Below are 20,548 nucleotides of genomic sequence, written 5' to 3' on the forward strand. Positions count from 1 at the left end.
AGCTCTCAAAACAGATTAGATTAAGTTAAATAATAAGATTTTTAACGTTTGAAGACAGAATCAATCTTTTCCTAAGGTGGGTTTTTTTATTGAGAATAAGTCAAATTTATGTAAATCTTCCATCAAAAAAATTTTGCAAAGGATAAAGAATGGGGAATACCAGGCATATTCTTTGGCATACTGAAATCAACTTGAAATATTCTCAGACAGAATAGCATTCAAGAGAAAAAGACATAAACAAATGTTCCTTCAATACCTTAGATGACTAGCAATGGTGACCACTTTCAAGCATGCAATTCAGATTAAACAATATATGGCAGTCACCAGATGAGTCACCTACAAAAGGAAGGTAGGGTCAATCTGTAAACCCCCTCTGAGTGGTATTACTGACATATTTAGTATTGGCAAATCAAATAATGATGACAATATAAGAAGATAACGACAAAGTTAGCCTTATTTTCTGTCTGGAAATGAGACGTTAAATAAAGAAAACAAATTAAATACAGTATTTTTTCCATGAGATTTCTGGAGGAAAATAGTTTACTTTGAGGGATACTTTGCTGGATTAGGGAAGAAAAAAAAAATGTCTATAAAAGACTTCTCTATGCTGGGAAGCCTACCTTTTTTTTTTTCCATTTTGATAGCTCCCAAGAAAGAGGAAGCCTGAAGAGAAACCTTCCCTTGCATTTCTATGGCTCAAAATTGTTTTCTCTGAAATGCAGGCTGACTGCACCACTAGGAAGGCAAAGCTTTGTGTAAAAATATACAATTGAGGATAACACTACATACAGCCACAAAGCAAAAAAGCAGACAAATCCTAAAGGACATACAAACCAAAAGAGTCAGATGGAGCCTTCCTGAATTTATTCCTTAGCTGTACACCAGAAATTTCTATGTTGTCTCATAAATGTCTCATAAAACATTACAATATATTCTTAGAACATAAGATTTAAAAAAATTAGGTAAAAGCTCATTTTACCTATCAGAACACTCTGTATATGGTAACTGATAGAAATCTGCGACGCAATTAAGTCTGCTCTAGAACAATTCTTGACGTCTCAATGTTTATTTTATTTCTTTTAAAAAACAAGCCTGCTACTTCCATCATTAAAAATCCCAGGCCACTATTTGACACATTTGTTTTTGCTTGTCTAAAAATCAGTAACATTTTTTCCTTTTAAAAAAAATCCTTCTGTGATAATGAATAAAACACAACATCACTTTAAATAGTGAAACAAGTAATTGTTGATGTGACTAAAATTCTTTAAGTATTCAATTCTTTCAAGATATCTGTAAGAAAAAGCATATAGTTACAGAAACTTTGGTGGCCATCTAGCTGTTTACTCACCCATTTCCTGTCTGGTACTGCAGACTCCTGTCCCGTATTTTTGTAACTCTATTGTCACAGTTTTCAAAGCATTCACATCCGTTTCTGCAAAGCCGAGGTAGTTATAAGAACCCATATTGATTACATTCTTGATAGTCCTTCCTGTAAACCTAGAATTAAAGCAAATTTTTAAAGAACAGTGCAACTTTCCCTCCAACCTCAACAAAAAGAAAAGAAAAACCCCAAAATTTTCCCACCAATTTTTCTTCCACTGTCAAATTCCTATTTGGGAATTTACAATCCTAATACTGGAGAAACATTCCAAAAGTTTTTCCAGCCTTTCTCTTTTCCTAACTAAATATTGCTTCTTGCTCAGAATGTTTTCCAGATTCCAAGCTGTAGGTGGCAATGTACTGGTATTAGGTGAAAGGGTGCTTTTATGGTTTTAAATAAACAAACCTGGGACTTTGTTTAAGAAACAACTTACAGACACTTTTTTTCAAGCAAATTGTCAACAGCTTCCACCAAGTCATCAGTGCTCACATACATGCAGGAATGAAACATGAGAAAAATGTTGTGGGAAACACTATGTTGCAGTCTCAAGCTGAAATATAGTCAACCTGCACATTGTTTATGTGGTGAATTTCCAGATTTATTCAGTAATAGCTGCAATACACTGAAATCTTCAAGCTGCAAACTGCTTAAAACACACTGCCAAAGACTCATTATATAAGTAAGAAGCCATATTTATGCAATGCAAGAAATTGTCTTAAATCTTAACCAAGAGACAGAACAAATTCTGTTATCATATTCTGACTAAAGGTCTGCTGTTGTAACTGAAGTGTAAGCAGTCTTACTTGAGCTGAGACAGCCAAACAAAACCCATTTGCAATGGAGTTTAGTCCCTTCCATACTGCATTTCCAAAAAATATTCAAAAGCAAGGGGACAGGTTGTGAGCACAATAATGCTTTCAGAAAAAAAAATATGCTGAAATATATTAATCAACGATCTAGGTATGAGGGGCTAGATGCAACTTTCTGTGCTTTGCAGATGTATCAGGGATATTCTTATGAAGCTGACAGCTGCAGATTGTAAGCTGACTTACCTAAATGTCCAGTTGTAATCATCTGTTACGCGTTCCATGAGGTCAAACTGTGGCCCTGGGACACTGCAAATTGGACGATTCCAGTTATCTCGTATTCTCATATAGAGGTTTCTGGTGTAAAAGTTTTCAAAATCTTGATAAAGTGGCACAAAATCCTGGTTTAAAAACATGCACAGGGTTATGTTGCTAGGAAAATGTCTGTTTCTGTACCCAAGTCATTCCCATTAAAAAGGAAAAACTGATTCACTAGTAAACAGAGAGCTGTAACAGTCACATGTTCCTATGTTGCAAACAACTCCAATCAGAAAATATCTTATTCTAATTCCCTTGAAATACAGCGTTGGCTTTTTTATGATGTGGGTTTTTAGAGTTTGTTTGATTTTTTAATTTTTTTTCTTTTTCTTTTTTTTTTTTTTTAAGGTGGGTGTCTCCCCCCCCCACGCAATGGTCAACAAGTAGGCCTAAGTCTCCAGTCCAATATTTGGAAAGCTGTAAATGCAATAAATCATGATTCTTCCACTTAGAGAAATCAAATGCTTCAAATTGAACATTTTTGCTATGTGTAGAACAGATTGCAGAACTCATTGTATTTAATGAAATGCTGGATAAGTTAGATTTAAAGCTAGTTCAATGTAATTGATCTGTGCATTACTGGCCTAGATTGGACACGCAAGTAGACAGTTAAGACTACTAGTTTGGTTGACAATTAATGTCTATCTGTGAATTTTACTTGAAAATTAAATTAAAAGAAAGGTATTGAGTCTAAATAAATTTTTACATGAAACAGCACTATAGCCATATTGGACACTGGATACAATAAGCTGACAAAATAACATGGCATGGAGTTACATACATGGAAGACTGAAGAATTAAATGAACACGTAATTCATGGTGGATGGCAAAAAGATTTAACTAGTATATCTGTAATCAAAATAACTTGACAAATGGCCAAATCATGAAGTGAATTGAAAAGGATATTCCATGAAAATGCTGATAAAAAGACTGCACCATGATATTTCATTAAGTAGCACATGCATCTTTGAAAAGCCAAAACAGGAAACAATTTCGGGAATTTTATTTCTAAGACGAACAGTAGCACTATTTGCATTTTTCCTCCATTCTGCCACGTTACTGTAAATAATGGCTCAAACTGCACAGGGAAGGAGGAGCAACAAAAAAAATCTAAAGAAAGTTAAAAGGTAATTCAGTTAGCTGAGGTGCAAGTTTCACTTAGAAACGTTTTCATCCGGCATAGTTCTAAGTCAGGACTTGCAAGAATTCAGGCTACATTCACTTTGTATTGGGACAATGATTCCTGAGGGCTCTGTGACCAGCAGTTCAGCAAATGTAAGTCAACAATTACAAAGACGTTAGCACTGCCTATCACTATGAAGGCCAAAGTAAGAAAGCCAGATGGGACTAAAAAACTTGAGGTTTGAGAGATTTGGAGAGATGACACATTTAACAATAAGGCATTTCTGAGTTTTCTTTTTCTGTAGATTGACCTAATACACTGAGATTCTATTTTGCTGAGAGTATTTTGACACTCTTAGAACAAGGTGAACAGATTTCTGGGTGAAAATTATGATTTTACATATATATAGGCACATATTCATACATGTGTTTAACTACACTGCAGTGCGTGTCATTCCTCTCATTCCCATGCAACGTTCCTCTCAAAGTTGGAAGTTGTCTGCCTTGTTACTTCAGTAGGTTATTCTACATAACTTGCAAGCAGGGGAAAACTCAGCTGTGGATACATAATGTCTTTTTCATACATACTTTTTGTTGTTCTCTTTCTGTAGCAATGTTACGTTTTTCTAGTCCCCAGGCTCTCATAAAATCTCGCAGGTAGCCAAATACTGTTCCCACTCCAAAAGCCAGGAACGTAAGAAGAACAACATACATTGGTGCCTGTTCAAAGTGCTCAATAAATGTTTTTTTGTAGAGAGTTCCATTTGATACGCCATTCTTCTGAAAATATAGAACAGAAACTTGTGATTAATACATTTAATCTCACCAAAGCTTAGACGTTGAAGTAAATATTCTTCTCTAATATGCCACAGATTAGGAGAGACATTTAGACCTCACACTGTATCAGCTGATGCAACCTATACCTGAAGAGGAGGATCTTTAACACTGCAGTTGTTACTGATCACTACAAGTATCTTCCATTTTCTTTCCTCTCCATCAATGTCCTCAATTGCAGGTGTCTTCAACACCACTCCTTTGTCTCTTTTGAAACATGTGAAACTTACGAAAGATCAGCAATATATTATTGTGTAATTGGACAATTACTTCAGAGATGATTAAATGGAAACCACAATATTCTGTTCTTGCAAGATAGACCTATAAAAAGGGAAGGGCAGCATTAAAAACTCACCTACACTGCACCTGTCTTGGCTTCTGGAAGTCTTGTGTAACTCATTGCAGCAACTAACCTATATACAACAAATCTCGTCTTAAAAAGGGCACCTTTACCATGATGTTCTTCAGCTCTGAGGAAGTATCCAAAACAGCTATGATGCTAGCCTGCTATTTTTGTTCTGATTTCACAAATGCTGTTAATCATATTTTCAGTGACCTTCTTCCATACTTCTAAGGGTATTTAAAAAAAAAAAAAAAAAAAAGGGGAGAGGGGGGAAGGGGAAGAGACACATAGACATCTTGCTTGTTGGAATTAGTGACTCTCTCTGTTGTGAGCAACTTATAGGAATTTACCACCATGTGCAGACAAAATATTTTGTCTTGAAAATATTCTATAATTTCCATTTTCAAATTAAAGAAGCTAAGTTTTTCAGTTGCAATCTTCTAAAACCAACTTGTATTCAGTAGGCTTATCAGAGTACTCTTTGGAATAGATAACTCCCTTATTTCTGCAAAATATGATGGCATTTACAGTTACTGTCTAGTAATAACCAATCTGCCAATTAAAAAATAACAATGTGTAACGCAGAAAAAAATGTGCCCTCTGTAAAAAAAAAATCAAAAGTCACAAGACAGACATTTTTTAACATATTATAAAGCAAGACTACCAACATTTGAAGAGATACCATTAATACATTGCTGCCTTTGGGATGGATGAACTAAAAAAAGTAGATTATCTATTTATGTAATGCAGCAACTTGAAATAGGATAAACATATTAAAAACAACTGTAAATTCACTGTACTTGTCAGACTTAGAGTATTATTAATCATCATACTGCATTAAAATGCTTTTATCCTCAAAAGATTTTGATTTCAGTAGTAACTTGCTGTCCAGTCCCAGATTAACAAAATTTTATTGGGCAGGGGGAGTGTTGGGCACAAGATAGAATATAAAGATTTTGAAGGAAACCCGAAAAGGAAAATGCTGCTAGGGCTGAACAGAAACACATGTAGATTTTGGAAAGACTTCTTGCCCTGCGAGGGAGAAGGAATGCCGGGCTGGCTCTCAACATGTGAGGGGTAGACCTTTGAAGCAATGTTACACATGTGGTCCTACCTCAAGCAAATTGCTTTTTTAGGGCAACCTATTTACCATGAAAAACACTTTATGAGATAAATGCATGGTCAAGTTATATTTCACATGAGCCACAACAGCTGTGTGCACACAGTGACAAGATAAAGTATTTAATCAAGGATTAAACTCAGCCATATTACCTATGGCAATGCAGTTGACATTGTAGCTTGTCAAGCTGTGATGATGTGATAATGCACCTGAACTCAGAGGAGAGAATTAGCATAAAGATTCTTTTTTTACGAATTTTATTAAGAAACACTTTGTTGTTAAGTATCTTATTGGTAAAGGAACAGAGAAGCTCATATCAGACTCCTTGTTCTGGTTTTATTTATTGAGGGGGGTCTAGGGTGGCAGCTTCTGTAGGAAACTGCTAGAAATTTCCCCTTTTTCAGTGGACTTGGCCGGGCCTATGGCGGACCCGCTGCTGGCCAAGGCCAAGCCAATTGGTAGCAGAAGGAGGCTGTAGTGAGCTAGGGGTCGGCCTTTTCTCTCGTGTAGACAGTGATAGAACTAAAGGCAATGGTTTCAAGCTGCGCCAGGGGAGATTCAGGCTGGACATTAGGAAATATTACTTCTCGGAAAGGGTAGTCAGGCACTGGAATGCACTGCCCAGGAAGGTGGTGGAGTCACCGACCATGGGGGTGTTCAAGAAACGTTTGGATGTTGTGTTGAGGGATATGATTTAGCTGAGAAGTATTGGTGATGGTTGGACTGGATGATCTTTTAGGTCTTTTCCAATCTTGATAATTCTGGTAATTCTGATTCTGAGAATGTTCCACGATAACACCACTGTGATAACGTATTTAAGAAGGGGAAAACAGAAAAAAAAAAGAAAAAAAAAAAAGAGAGAAGAGATGATGTGAAGGAGCTGAGCAGGGGCAGAGAGGGGGAGGCGCGAGCCTTGTGGGCCTTGCAGGCCTCACCCTCTGGCCTCCTGCCGTGCGGCCGACTGGGCCCAACTTGACCTGGCTGCAAGATGTGGAGAGGAGATGAGATGTGAAGAGATCCTGAGAGGCATCTGCCTGAGTCAATCGTGAAGAATTTCTTGTGAGAGGAACGGCTGCAGATGCCAAGGTCAGTGAAGAAGGAGGGGGAGAAGTAATGCTGCTCCTGGCCAAGATTCCCTTGCAGCCTGTGGTGATGAACATGGTGGAGCAGGTTGTCCCCCTGCAGCCCACGGAGGACCCCACGCCGGAGCAGGTGGAGGCCTGAAGGAGGCTGTGGCCCGTGGAGGGCCTGCTGGGGCAGCTGTTCTGGAGGGGCTGCACCCTGTGGAAGAGATGACCCACGCTGGAGCAGTTTCACAAAGGACTGTGGCCCGTGGGAGGGATCCCACGCTGGAGCAGTGGAGGAATGTGAGGAGTTCTTCCCCTGACGATGAAGCAGTGGCGTAAAACAATGCGTGATGGACTAACTGTAACCCCCATTCCCTACTCCCCCCTGTGCCGCTCGGGGGGGAAGGTAGTAGAGATAATGTTAAGCCCGGGAAGAGGGAGGGATGGGGGAAGGTTATCTTGTTCTCTGTCTCATTCTCCTGCTTTGTTTTTAGAAGTAAATGAATAGTTTTCCCCAAGTCAAGTCTGTTTTGCCTGTAACGGTAACTTTAAGGATTTCTCCCCATCCTTATCTCAAACCGTGAGACTTTTTCCTTATATTATCTCTCCCTATTCTCTCGGAGGGTGGGGGGAGTGAGAGAGAGACTGTGTAGTCTGGCCCCGACTGAAGCTAAACTACGACACTCCTGCATTGAAAAACTCTTCTTCCACAATAAAACTCTTCTGTTTTGCAACTCATTTCAGCTGCTGCTCTTTTATGTACTATGACATGTATTTAAACATATAACCACTGTCACCTAGTATCCTTAATACAAACAGCTAGTAGTAAATGGCATCAATAGTAGTAAAGTACTAAGAATACGGAGTCAGACTGTGACATATATTCTCCAGTCCGTGAATGATGAAAACCAAGAGTCTTCAAATAGTCCAAGATTAGTAACAAGGCTGGAAGAACAAATTAAAAAAATACAGTGACAACTTGTCTAAAAACTAAAGCGAGGAAAACAAAAGCATTTTATCTATCCCTAGTGTTCCACAGAAGAGTAGAGAAAGAGCCTTAGGACTGGAAAAAAAACCAAAACAAGTGGATTTGCTGCTTCTGGAGAGCAATAATGTGGATGCTTTTGTGCAGCACTTCAAACCCAAGCATTAGGGTAAAGGCGACTGACTGAACATCAAGAGGAAGTTCAACAGTTTCAGCCAATTTAAATGGTCAGTGGCTGAATGGTTAATTGCCAGTTTGCACTACATTACTGTTGGCGTTTTACATGTTATCATAAAGTTTTATGTGATAAGAAAGAGGTGGAATTGGAGACTGTGCACTTAAAGCACCTAGACAGTGAAGACAGGTGTAACTAAGCTGTTGCTGGCACCAGCATCAAATACAGCAGCTCTCCTACAAATGCCTGAAATGATTCAGAGATCACTAGTTACACCAGTTACACACTGAATTGTACACTCAGAAGTATATTACTATCTGTAATAACACCTGTAGTAGACAGCACATTTTCTACCTCCATACCTCAACTGTAGCAGTCCTAAGTAGCAGATGATTAGGCAAAGATTCTAAAAACAAAAAAAAGAGAATGATACTTTCCTCAGTATATTCTTCCAACTTCCAGCAATTTGTGGCTTTGAGATTTCATGAGCCTGAGATCGTGTTATCACATTTAACACTCATCAGGGGGTAACTATGAATTTGTTCATCATCTTTGAACCCACAAATGCTGTGGAAAAGAATTGTGAATTTTGATAATTGATTTAATCTGTAAAAAAGAAAAAAAAAAAGTATTTCCTCTTTTTATTATAAAATTACCAGCTGACTCATTTAACAACTTACTCTGACCATTTTTTTTTCTGTTCAGCTTTCCTAATCAAGCAATTACACAACCCTCAATTTTCTGTACTTAAATGACTTCTGCCTCTCCACTTGTCTCTTCCCAAGTTGAAGCATCTTAATCTAATTCTACTGTAATGTCCTTGTCCTTAGACAAATTAAAAAAAAAAAGTAAAAAGAAATAATCTATATTTTAATGCTCAACTTTCTCTTCACTCTGCGAAGTTCAATAATACCTCTTTGAGATGCAAGGGAAGAGAATTAAAATTGCATACAACACTTGAGGGCACAGCATGGATTTACACACCTGCAAATGATGCTTTGTCTTGTTTTCTGTTGCTTTTTTAAAGACTCTTAACATTCTATTTGCCTTTCTGTCACAGTTCACAGCTTCAGAAATATCTCTTGTGATTACAATATATCCATCCTCAGTTGCAATAAATACCTAATTTAGAGCACACTGCTATTTGTGCATTCTTAGGATCTGATTAATTGTTTTTTATTTAGTGACCTACACTTTTGTCTACTGTTTTAGCAGCATTACACACTACCAACAAAACTTTCTGCAATGCTTGTTGTCCAGAGGTAATTTTTCACTACCCTAAAGACTTTGGTACTGTCAACACATATTGTCAGCTATTTCTCCTCACCCCTTTTTCCAGACCATTGGCAAAAATGTGAGAGCACAGGTCCAATAAGAGATCCCCAGGGGACTCCATTCCCTGCATCTCCCTGGTCACCTTTTCAAAAATTGTATCGTTTGTAACCCCCCATTTCTCTGGCAAAAAGACCAACTTATGCAGCAGCCCAGAATTACTCAGCAATTCTGTGTTTGGCTTCCTTTAAAAATCTTGAGTAAACACCCTTTGTGATATGCTAATCCCTATTTTATTGGCTTGCTTTAAAAATTCTGCTGGCATTCCAAATCAAAATAATTTCTCAGTAGTCTGCCACAGAGTAAGGATACTTTCCAGGCATGAATGCAAGGAACCCACTAATGCAATGTGAAGACACTCAACGCAGAAAGACTATAGATGAAATAAACAAATGAATGGATGTTTTGCCATTGAGTTTGACAAACCTAGGATTTCATTGACTTCTCGGAAACCAAAAGCACAATCAGGATGTGCATCGTCTGTGTGCTTAGTCTCTGCTTAGCTTATTAGATCATGCTGTCTTGTATTCTCTTGATACCTAAGGCCACACTGGCAGCTCAGCCTCATAACTCTGCAGCACATAGTTAAGAGAGAATCCATGTCAACAGATTTGGCCGTAGTCTTAAACCACAGCTGCAAATCAGTTTCCAGTAAGATACTCACAGCAAGAGAATTCCTGGGCAAGATTTTAGTTCCAAGGACATCAACAGAAGTTATGCCAATGCAGTAAAGTCAGCTTTAAGTGCAATACTTAGATTCCCATATTCTGTAGTTACCCAAAGTATTTTGAAACTCTCCCTTAATGAAGAATCCCCGCCTAAATGCCTTCAGGTTTTAAAATGGAGAAATAAACACTTACAATAAATCTAACAGTGCCATTAGAATAGGTATCAGTATAAAATATTGAATATAATGGACACACAATCTTAATTGAAATAACTTGCTCTAGTAAATGAACCTTGAAGTCTATTAAGCACACTCCTGGCAACACCTTTATAATGAGTAGTTACAAAACATATTTGCATTAGCAAAGAAAAATAAAAGAGAGCTGTGCAATAGCATGAATAATACTTAAATATTTGTTCATACTACCCTTAAACTGAGAAGAGAAATTTTCACTGCATTTAGGTCCTGCAGCCTCTGGGATAGTGCTAGTTGGCATGAGCCAGATTTGTATCAATGGGAGAGCTAAGAATTGAACAGAGTGGACACAGTGTCACAGTACTATACGTGTGTGCTGGCCGTGATTAATATACTAGCAAAGAGGTAACCACTTATGCTGGTGTAAATTAGGAGTAAATCTGCGAGTGGAGTTGCGTCAAGGAAACTGAGACTCAAGAACTCATGTTTTCATGCAAGTCTGTTCTGTTGAGACAACATAAATTCTAAAGAAATCTAGAAATCTCAATGTTCTTTTTGAAATCTCTCCTTAATTAAGTATTTTTGAGCTATTACGGCCACTTCCAATACAGCAGTAGTAGATGCAGACAGCTATATCCTCGATATAAAACTACTGGAAGAATAATAAAGTCTTTGTCTTTAAATATAAGTTCCTCACTAGGAATAAAATCTGATTCAGAAGCAGAAAAAATTTTATTTTACTATCCCTCAGTTTATGAAGAAAGTTTCATCTGTTTCTGGATCAGATTTTATTATGTTGTTGCATACAACAACAACAACATTAAAAAAAAATGCAAGTTGACTGATCTACATAAAGCTTCCAAGACAAATATGTATATGAAGAGATAGGTGTTGAAAACTGAACCAAGCGATAACCACATTTGCTCAGTATCTGCCAGATTTCAAGACAACATTGAAGTCTTGAGCAAATTGGGACAGTCCATTTCTACAGCTAAAAACTGACAGGAGAACAGACTGATAATCACTCACATAACACTTGATTTCTTGCAGATGGTTTGGTTCTAAACAGATGTTTCATCCCTAACATTACAAAAGCATCTGAGACAAAATCCTAAATGTAGGTGATTTTAGATGTCCTAGGATGTGTGAGACAGCCATATGGGGATGACAGGACCTGTGGAGGCCTGTATTCTTCCAGAGCAGAAGCTGAAGACGGGATGCTACAGGGTCTCATTTTAGCCTTGAGAAGAGTATGTTCCAGCTGAATCCCACTCAGAGCTTACCACTGTATAGTCACAGTTTGAAGTGCCTGGTGTGCAGTTCTGTCCCCTATGCATCATTGTCACCAGAAGGTTGAGTCTCAACTAATAGAACTGTCAAATTCTATGCAAACCCACCAGGTTGACTGCCATAATTATTACATTTTCCCAAAACCACCACACCTAAGCATCCATTAGACACTGAGGGATTCTTTAATGATTGCATGCAGTCCCTAGGAAAAGAAAAAAGGAAACTGAAATTATGAAAACCAGAAGTTTTCTATTAACACAAATTGAGATTGCTTCACAAATCTCTTCAGTTACTGGCAATGATATCCCTCACTTTAAGTATGTGGTTTGTTTTCTGTTATAACACATTTCAGATCTTACAGGCTTAAGCTTCCAAAATGTAAACCAAAATGGCTACATAGGGAATTTGTAGCTCAGTAAACTGTATAGGCAAGACAAATTAAAACTAGTTGTGAAACTTCTATGTCTACTAGGTACTAAAATGCAGGTCACAGCCTCTTGCAATGTGACAAAGCCACAAGAAAGTACAATCTTCACACAACATAAACTATAAACAGCAACCAAGCCCCCTCCTCAAATATTTATTACTGTCTGCAGAATCCTTGTGTAGACTGCTTATTGATTTCTGCTAAAGTTTCAAGAAAAATATATACCTGGTAGTAAGACAATCCGTAAGGACTGAGAGTAAAATTTCCAAGAGCATCCAGAAGGTTTAGGAGATATAAGACACCTTCAGAATAACTTAGAAATCCATGTGCTATTGAACTTGCCAGAGGTTTAGAATTTAACAACTCAGGAACTCTGAAAAGTTTGCTCCCTGTAAATGGTAATAACTGCCGCTGCTTCTGTTCTGCTACTTGAGATTTGTACGAAGACTGGATCCTTTCACCATACTTTTCACAAGCACCAGAAAAAGGCTTTTGAATTGTTCATCAGCTAATTAATGACTAAAACTTCACAGGCTCTCTTTCCAGCATACTGCAGCAAAATACCAACAAAGGTATGAAAAGACAGGATCTTCACCTTGCATCATTTTTTCAGTCGAGCACAAGCCAAATTCCAACATATTCACCTTAAAATAAATTATTTCAGTGTCAAATAATCAAGTCCTGCAGTGTTGACTATGACACTAATACTATGAAAATACAGATGTGAGCGACAAGCACATTAGAAATGCACTGTTAAATAGAAAACATTGTTATATAATTAAGAAAACAATACCCTTACTATATAATTTTCAGACCAACCCTTTGATACTAAAATGATACTTTTGAGTGCAACATAGGAGGTTGGAAGGACAAAGACGACTTACTCATAAATAAATGTTCGGGAAGAACAGAAGTTGGCAAAAGTCTAGAGACAGAAGTGACAAGAGGTCTGAACTAGAATAATTTGGAAGGTACACATTTCATTGTCTTAGTTTTGTACGTTTTAATGAAGATATTTATGTTAATTCAAGAAGTACTTAGTCTGGTATGTCAGAATATGAATTTCTAGCGCTGCATACACTACAAATAATGTGTATTCTGGCATCAACACATGTTTATTTGCAACTATTAAGTAAACTCTGTACTGCATGCAATTTTTGAAAAACCTAAAAATCAGCACATGTTTTCATCTGGTATGAGTTTAGTCCAGCAAGTAGAACTGCATGTTGAGGAATGGTCATACTACAGTGTCTGTCAAAAGAAAAGCCACATACATCTCTTTACAGTGCAGAAGCTTAGAGTCACGCACAAAGACTCAAGACAAATGTCAGCAGTAAATCATGAAAACACAATGTGATGATGGGGACAAAAATCTAAGAAAACGCTACGTTGAACTGTAGGTTTCAGAAATTGCAATATAAACCATAACAGATACTAACAGTATCAACTAACTAAGGCACTTACATCAAACAGTACGTGGAGGTAGAAAAAACCTGCATAGTAAACTCTTCTCCCAATGGCTTTGCCTCTGTACATGGCAAGCAGTAGCAAGAAACACTAGGTAAGAAAAAGGAATATGCCTGATATAGCTATAACTCCCAGAAAATTCAAAACAAACTCAACTCAACTAGGAAGGCATGAGGGCAAAGATGGAGCTTAATAATTTCAAATTATTAGACAAAAAACAATGAAGTTCACTACCCAAAGAGATACTTACAAACATGAGAGGGTATTTCCTAACCTTACAGCAATTACAGACTAGAAAGTCAGGCATGCTGAATCAGACAAAAGAACTGGATGAAATGCCTAGGTTGCAGCAATCCTGACATAGTCCATGGCGTCAAGTTGCAGCAAGTGTTTGCTATTATTTCCAAAGCTTATAGTAAGCTGCAAGATTGACGCTGTCTGGCCACATCAGAATATCTCCTGATCATTCAAATCCTATGGCTTTGGCTTTAAGAATAAACAAACAAATGAAAAAGATGATGATGAAGTGGTATAACTTCAAAGGTGGTTAGCTTCTGCACATCACCCAGCATATCTAATGTCTAATATCTCCCATTGATGATGATCTTCTAATACAGGAAATTTCTTCCACAAATGTTTCAGCACTTAGAAATTCATTCTATGGAGATCTCATACATTTTTTTTTTTAAACAGAAACTGATATTTGTTGGGATCAAGACTGTAACTGAACGGAAAGATATTTGAGAAGATCTAACCAGAATGTTAGCAATTTCACCCAGTGTGGATTCTGAGCTGAAATCTACATCAAGCAATCCACCAACTCAATTTCCCACATAGTGACTTTGAAAATAACACCTGAAAATAGTTTGTTTAACTGCTATCAAACTGCTTTCCCTGCAAAATTCCCCTGTGAAGAAAATGCTATAGGTGAACAAACAGATTTTTTGCACTAACTTGCATAACGGAATCATCATTGAATCCCAGAGCTTTTCCCATTATATAGTAGAATCGCTTCAAACAGAGGATTTTGCAGCGGTGGCAGATGGAAACAGTTTAATAATTAGACACATTATCCCCTATCAGAATGGATGTGTCCTTGGGCTTTCCTGGATCATGCTAAATACATCACAAGCTTCCATCTTAATATATTAAAACTTTAGAAAGAGTCTCAGAAAGGTGATGACAGAGAAAATCACTTTTGATAATGTAATAAGAATCTTATCTGAATTTATGCTATCTCTTCCAAGATAAGTAACTACATTTAAATGATATTTAAATACAGATCTCTTGGCATACCACAGACAGAGAGGAAAGAGAGAGATATGAAATAATGTGATAAAAAAATTACCAATTTAGTGACGGGGAAAGCAGAATTTCTCAATAACAGCTGGGAAAGAGGCAATCAGGATTTGTGTTGCTAGTTTTACAGGTAGGAGAACTAAAAACTCAGTAGGAAGATGACCATCTGGGTAGAAAAGGTCCTTCTCTGAGCTAGAATAGGACTTAAGCATAAAAAAAAGAGCCCTAAGGAAAAAAAGTCATTCAGAGTAAACTCAATTATTGTATAGTATATAAGTTTTTAGGACAGAAGAATTCGAGGAAGATGAGGGAGACAGCCATTCTATAAATGTGTCAGTAGTCTCACAGCACATCACAGCAGGAATAAAGTTGAGAAAAAGAATAGCTTGACACCTTCAAGCACAAGAGAAGCCGTCTTAAGCAAGAAAACAAGAATTCATTTAAACAACAGTTAGGCAACTTGGCAGCATTGCCCATGGTATAATTAAAGTCAAATGGACTATACCAAAGCCAGCATCGGAACTGGCATATGTGATCAAATCAGTGCACCACTTAATTTAACAACATGACAAGGGCTGCAACACACCTATCCGTAAATTGTCTTGCGAAAACCCCAGAAAGTTTACAGAGTAATCTGGATTCACCAACTTGTGCCCTAATGTAGAAAAGCTATATATTTTAACAGATGAAAACCTTTTGCTTCCTTATTTTTTTCCCCCCATCTCAAACTCCACAGAAACAGTAACATGCTTCTCTAGCTACTTTTTGTTTTGAAAATTTCAAGAAAAGGTAGTTTCAATCTGTTATGCATAAATAATGCTCACCTCTATACCTATGAGGAACTCACAGGTGGACTCCTCCAGAGTCCCAGGGGTGGTAAAAGAGTTCTGCAAGAAGTTGTCTCTTCTCACTGATTGAAATTTCTGCCTCATACAATTATAGAATCATAGAATCGTTAGGGTTGGAAGAGACCTTTAAAGGCCACCTACTCCAGCCCCTCTGCAAGAAGCAGGGACATCCCCAACTAGATCAGGTTGCTCAGAGCCTCATCCAGCCTGGTCTTGAATGTTTCCAGGGATGGGGCATCCACCACCTCTTTGGGCAACCTGTTCCAGTGTTCCACCACCCTCATTGTAAAAATTTTTTTCCTAATGTCTAGTCTGAAGGTACTTCCCTCTATTCTAAAACCATTACCCCTCATCCTATTGCAACAGGAAACAGATTGGAATTGCAACTTAAAAAGATTATCTGGACCTTGATGAATTCTTAATGTCTACTTAACTGTAATGATATTCATCAACCATTACAAAATTGGCTAATTCTATCTTAGAACTCAAAATAAAGTAATTGTATTCTACTTCAATTGCTTAAAGATTTATAGAAAAGAACCTACAAATAAATTGTTACACAATTTTTTTTTAGTACATCATACACTAAAATACTTTTTATAAGTTGTTCTAGTAATTGCGTAATTTCTCACTGAAGGTGACAATGGCTGGCTTTCTCTCATCTGAATCTTTTCTAACTATCAGGTTTGCAGAAATCACCCTTGAATAAATGCTCTCCTCAAATTTTATTGCGCTCTAGATCTAGACAAAAAGGAAAGTCCTCACCCCACCATGTACTAATTTGCATCAGTAGATCCACGTCTACTGAAAGGCAAATACCTAGAGGCTGTGGTTTTTGGCTGAAAAGACAAGTATTAGGAAAAAGAAGCACACCAGAAATCTGATAGACAGAAATCAGGGGCAAGGGAAAGGGGTGACTGAAACATGTTTTGTTGGTTCAGCAAAGGAAGACACCTTTTCAAGTGTATAGCAAGAAACAAAAAGCCAATTGAATTAGCCTTTGGATTTGAACAATTTTAACCTGTTTTCTAAGAAAGCAATGGCTTATGTCCTCACGTTACCTCCCTGTCTACAAGTACTCTTTTAGTAGCTTTTGAGCTTGCAGACCAGCTTCAATTAAATCTGATGGAAGAATAGAAGTCTTCAAGATATGAACTTTCCTGAAAGCTTCAGGAAAATCTGACCTTGGTAGTGCAAAGAGATTCAGATCCATATGCTGAAGGAAAGATAGCAATAATTTGTCTCTTTAGCCATTCTTGGAGTGAATTACACAAGCACTAAGTATGATGATGCACAAGCCAGCATCTACATAGCTCTGAACAAGGTTCAGCACAATCTGTCTCTTGCTCATCTGGAAAATGAGGATGTGGTAGGCAAGTTGGGATGTTCTGGGGTGGTAGAAGATGCTGAACAGAAACCAAAATGAAATCCGGCTTCATTAGACCCATTTGTTCATGGAAAAAACAGTTGCAGACATTTCACAAGCCTTTGTCTTACGTCTAATATTATTTCTTCCCATATTGTTCTGGGGCAAATTAAAAAAACAATACTCAAAACATTGCTGCACCTTGGAATTAGTTTAAGTAGACATTAGGGTATCTTAACTCAAAGTTTTCATTTCTGCTGATCATAAAATGGTAGAAATCAAGGGACTTAAGAAAATCAGGAAATGGAACAGCAGAGTAACAGATTTCAGAAGAGCACAACTGCAGTCAGAAAGCATAGGCAAGGCAACTTTATAGGAAGCAACATTAAAGCTAAAAGGAGTTAGTAAAAAAAAATCCATCCATCTCTTAAGAAAATAATGTTAAAGGCAAAAGGACAAATGACTCTAGTGCTACTAAGCAGTATGCAGGTCTTGGCTGAAGTACTCCATTCAGCTTTGGGTAATGCTTTTTGAGAACGAAGAGGTGAACCGACTGGAGGGAGCTGGGAAGAGAAGCATAAAGACTGGTCAAGTAAGTTAAGGAAAGAATGAAATAATTTGAATTGTCTAAAGAGAAGAGAAAATCTTGACGACTGGCAGCCTAACAGGCTTAAAACATGTAAAAGTTAACTGCAAGAGGAAGAGAATAATCTATGCTTTAAAAACCATCAACATGCTTAAATCACAGCCAAAGTGACCTAAATCAGACATTAGAAAGAACTTTCTACTGATAAAAGCAGTTAAACATGAAGCTAGAGCAACGGAGGTGTTTAAGATGGGTATAAAAAAACATCTGTCAGAAACATTTTATGTATAGTCAAAGCTAATATTGTCTAGCAAAATAGATCAGAAAGCAGTGCTGTCAGTCTCTTAACAAAATCCCAAAACAAAGTGGCACAACTTAGGGGCTAAGAGGCTCCAGAACAGCCTTCAAGATACTCTAGCATAAAACTAGCCCTGGATTAAACTGAGTCTGCCTTGTTATACAGAGATGGACTAGATGACATCTCAAAATACTTTTAAGCCTTATTACCAATTTTTCCCATTTAACTTACATTCAGAAACCTCACCAAGACATGAAACATGGAAAAGAAAAAAACAAGCACTCCAAAAATAGCTGATCCACATTTTGCACAGAGTGAAACACAAGCAGATAGAGAGAACCTCAAAACCATAGATGCTGGAAGAGGAAGTAGATAGAGAGTTTCTGTTTAAAACGAAAATAAAATTAACGTGACTGGCTTTTGGCAGCTGTATGTATTTGGAAAACTTAAATCTGTTCAGCACAGTTTACAAATCAGGGAACAAGGTTTTGGCTAACAAAGACTGTATAGACTTTCCCCCCCCCGCCTTCTGTGGCCACACAACCCTTCCCTATTGTCTCTATCTCATTAACATCTTTACATACCACCATTCTAGGATACCAGTCCTCTGAGAGATAAGAATGTTTCTCTGACTTTTCCATTAAAATGACACTTCTGTTCAAACATCTGTGCCTGTGCTCCTAAATTTGGGAAATACCAAGACAGACCAACATAGCTAGCAAAGCAAAGACTAGGCAGGACCATCTAGAAGGGTTGTACTGAAGCTCTGATCAACCATACACTCTCCTGATCTACCTGGCACATTCCAGGAGTGACAGAAGATGCCTATACACCAATCTTTTTCTCAAATATGACCAGTCAACAAAACGCAAAAGGAAGGCGCTCGCTTTCTCACAAAGGAATGTAGCTTTAAGCTCATTAAAATACCAGGATTTTAAAGTACTACATGATAAGTAAATCACAGTAAAACTTCACATAGAAAATAAAGAAACTTTTTTTAGAAGGCGTCATGTTTCACCTCTACCCTTACACATCTGGGAAAAAAAAAACCTACAACCTGAACCTAAGATTAATGTTATGACCTTCTATAATGGTGCTCCAAATATATTTGTGCAATGAGGCAAATAATGAGTAATGACAAAAGGTGAGGCGTCTCTCACAACTGCAGTGGAGAGAGGTCTCAAATTTGGTCTGACAACTTTATTTCATCCCGTAACTACTCTGAGAGGGCAAACTACATACTTACATCCTACCATCTAGCAAAGAAAAATATAATTTACTTCTGAGGAATGGGCAAAGTAACATGATCTCAGTAGCATGTCCCATGATATAAATTAGTTGATAAAGAATTAATAAACTTCAGTTACAGTGGGGGAAAAAAGCTACCTGAGGTCTCATGCACATAAACTCCTCACAAAATCTGTCTAAGGACACTCCTGTAGGTAAATATTCAGATGTTTCAGACATAATGCTTCACAATAAATTCTGAAACAATACTCTGATAACTCCTTGTTTTACATTCTTTCCCATCCCACAGGAAAGGAAGCTCTGCACTCCCTTCACTCTCATATAGGAAATTAATAATCCTAGACTGAATTAAGAAATTTTATGTGCCCATCCTGACAGTTCCTTTATGGACTAATGGAATAACTTAAGCCTGTGTAAAAAAAAAATAGTTGGTACAAAATTAAGAATGACAACAGTGACATGCAGAATAACCATCATAATTCAAGAACATTCCCCTTTTGGGTACCAAATTTACACCAGATAGTATGGTTTCTCTTTCCCTCCCTCTTTTTCTTAATTTTCACGGATTAAAGCCAATCTCTTAGAGCAGAGCAATGCTGGAAGATAAAAAGTATAGTAAAATACTGTTTGCAGTTCCTACACCTTGTTTCTTTTTCCTACATTCTGCACAGGAGGAATAAATTAGAAACTGTTGGAACAAAGCTCTGGTAGAGCTCCCCAACAGCAGGGACTCATGAGGCAGTGGGGGAATACAAGTAAAGCACTGTGAGTTCCGAAGAAAGCACAACTCAGTACTCAGGACATGCAGCTATCAGCACAAGGCCCTAGAGAAACTTCCAAAAAAGGTGAATCTTGCTTCCAGAAAAACAGAACTGTCAGCTGCGAAGGCTAATTAGCTTGAGTTACCTGTTTAAATAATTGCATGAATTATGGGAGGACCTGATGTTTCCAACTGTCTCTCTTACTCTTTCTCATTAACCAGTAGTGCTGTCACTCCAGGCTGGCAGAAGATCACACATAATGCCCTCCATTGCCAAGCTACACTCCTTGTTTTGCAATAAGTCAGTCCATGTGGCAGGTGATTTCTGCAACACCTGAAGGCAAGGGTCTTGCCCCAGTGACATGCAGGGGCTCCTGGCTCGCAGCTTGTACAGGAGCTGGCAGGTTTGCCAACTGCTTCCTGACGCCGAGTCTTACGAAATCACACCTTGGCAAGTACCTTCCCTGTGCAAGAGGCAGTGGCTCTGGAATCAGACTCAGCTTAATCAGAGCAGTGCTCTGACTTGAGTCTTGCCTACATCCGCACAGAAAGAGGTGGCAGTTCATATCCCCATCTAGTTCTAGAGTCTAATCCCCAAAGTTGTACTATGAGCT

General features: G+C 37.8%; 1 protein-coding gene across 1 annotated transcript in view; it reads right to left on the minus strand.

The window, feature by feature from the left end:
* Window positions 1–20,548, minus strand: part of SPTLC3 (serine palmitoyltransferase long chain base subunit 3) — a 112,977-nt gene that overhangs the window by 75,993 nt on the left and 16,436 nt on the right. Inside the window, exons 2-4 of the mRNA XM_086744678.1 lie at window positions 4,216–4,407; window positions 2,434–2,588; window positions 1,349–1,497 (exon numbers count right to left, since the gene is read on the minus strand). Coding sequence (XP_086600804.1) covers window positions 1,349–1,497; window positions 2,434–2,588; window positions 4,216–4,407 — 496 coding nt within the window. The remainder of the gene's footprint in view (window positions 1–1,348; window positions 1,498–2,433; window positions 2,589–4,215; window positions 4,408–20,548) is intronic.

The sequence above is a fragment of the Chlamydotis macqueenii genome, chromosome 3 (genome assembly GCF_036417535.1).
Source record: "Chlamydotis macqueenii isolate bChlMac1 chromosome 3, bChlMac1.mat, whole genome shotgun sequence".
In the NCBI taxonomy this organism is placed as follows: domain Eukaryota; kingdom Metazoa; phylum Chordata; class Aves; order Otidiformes; family Otididae; genus Chlamydotis; species Chlamydotis macqueenii.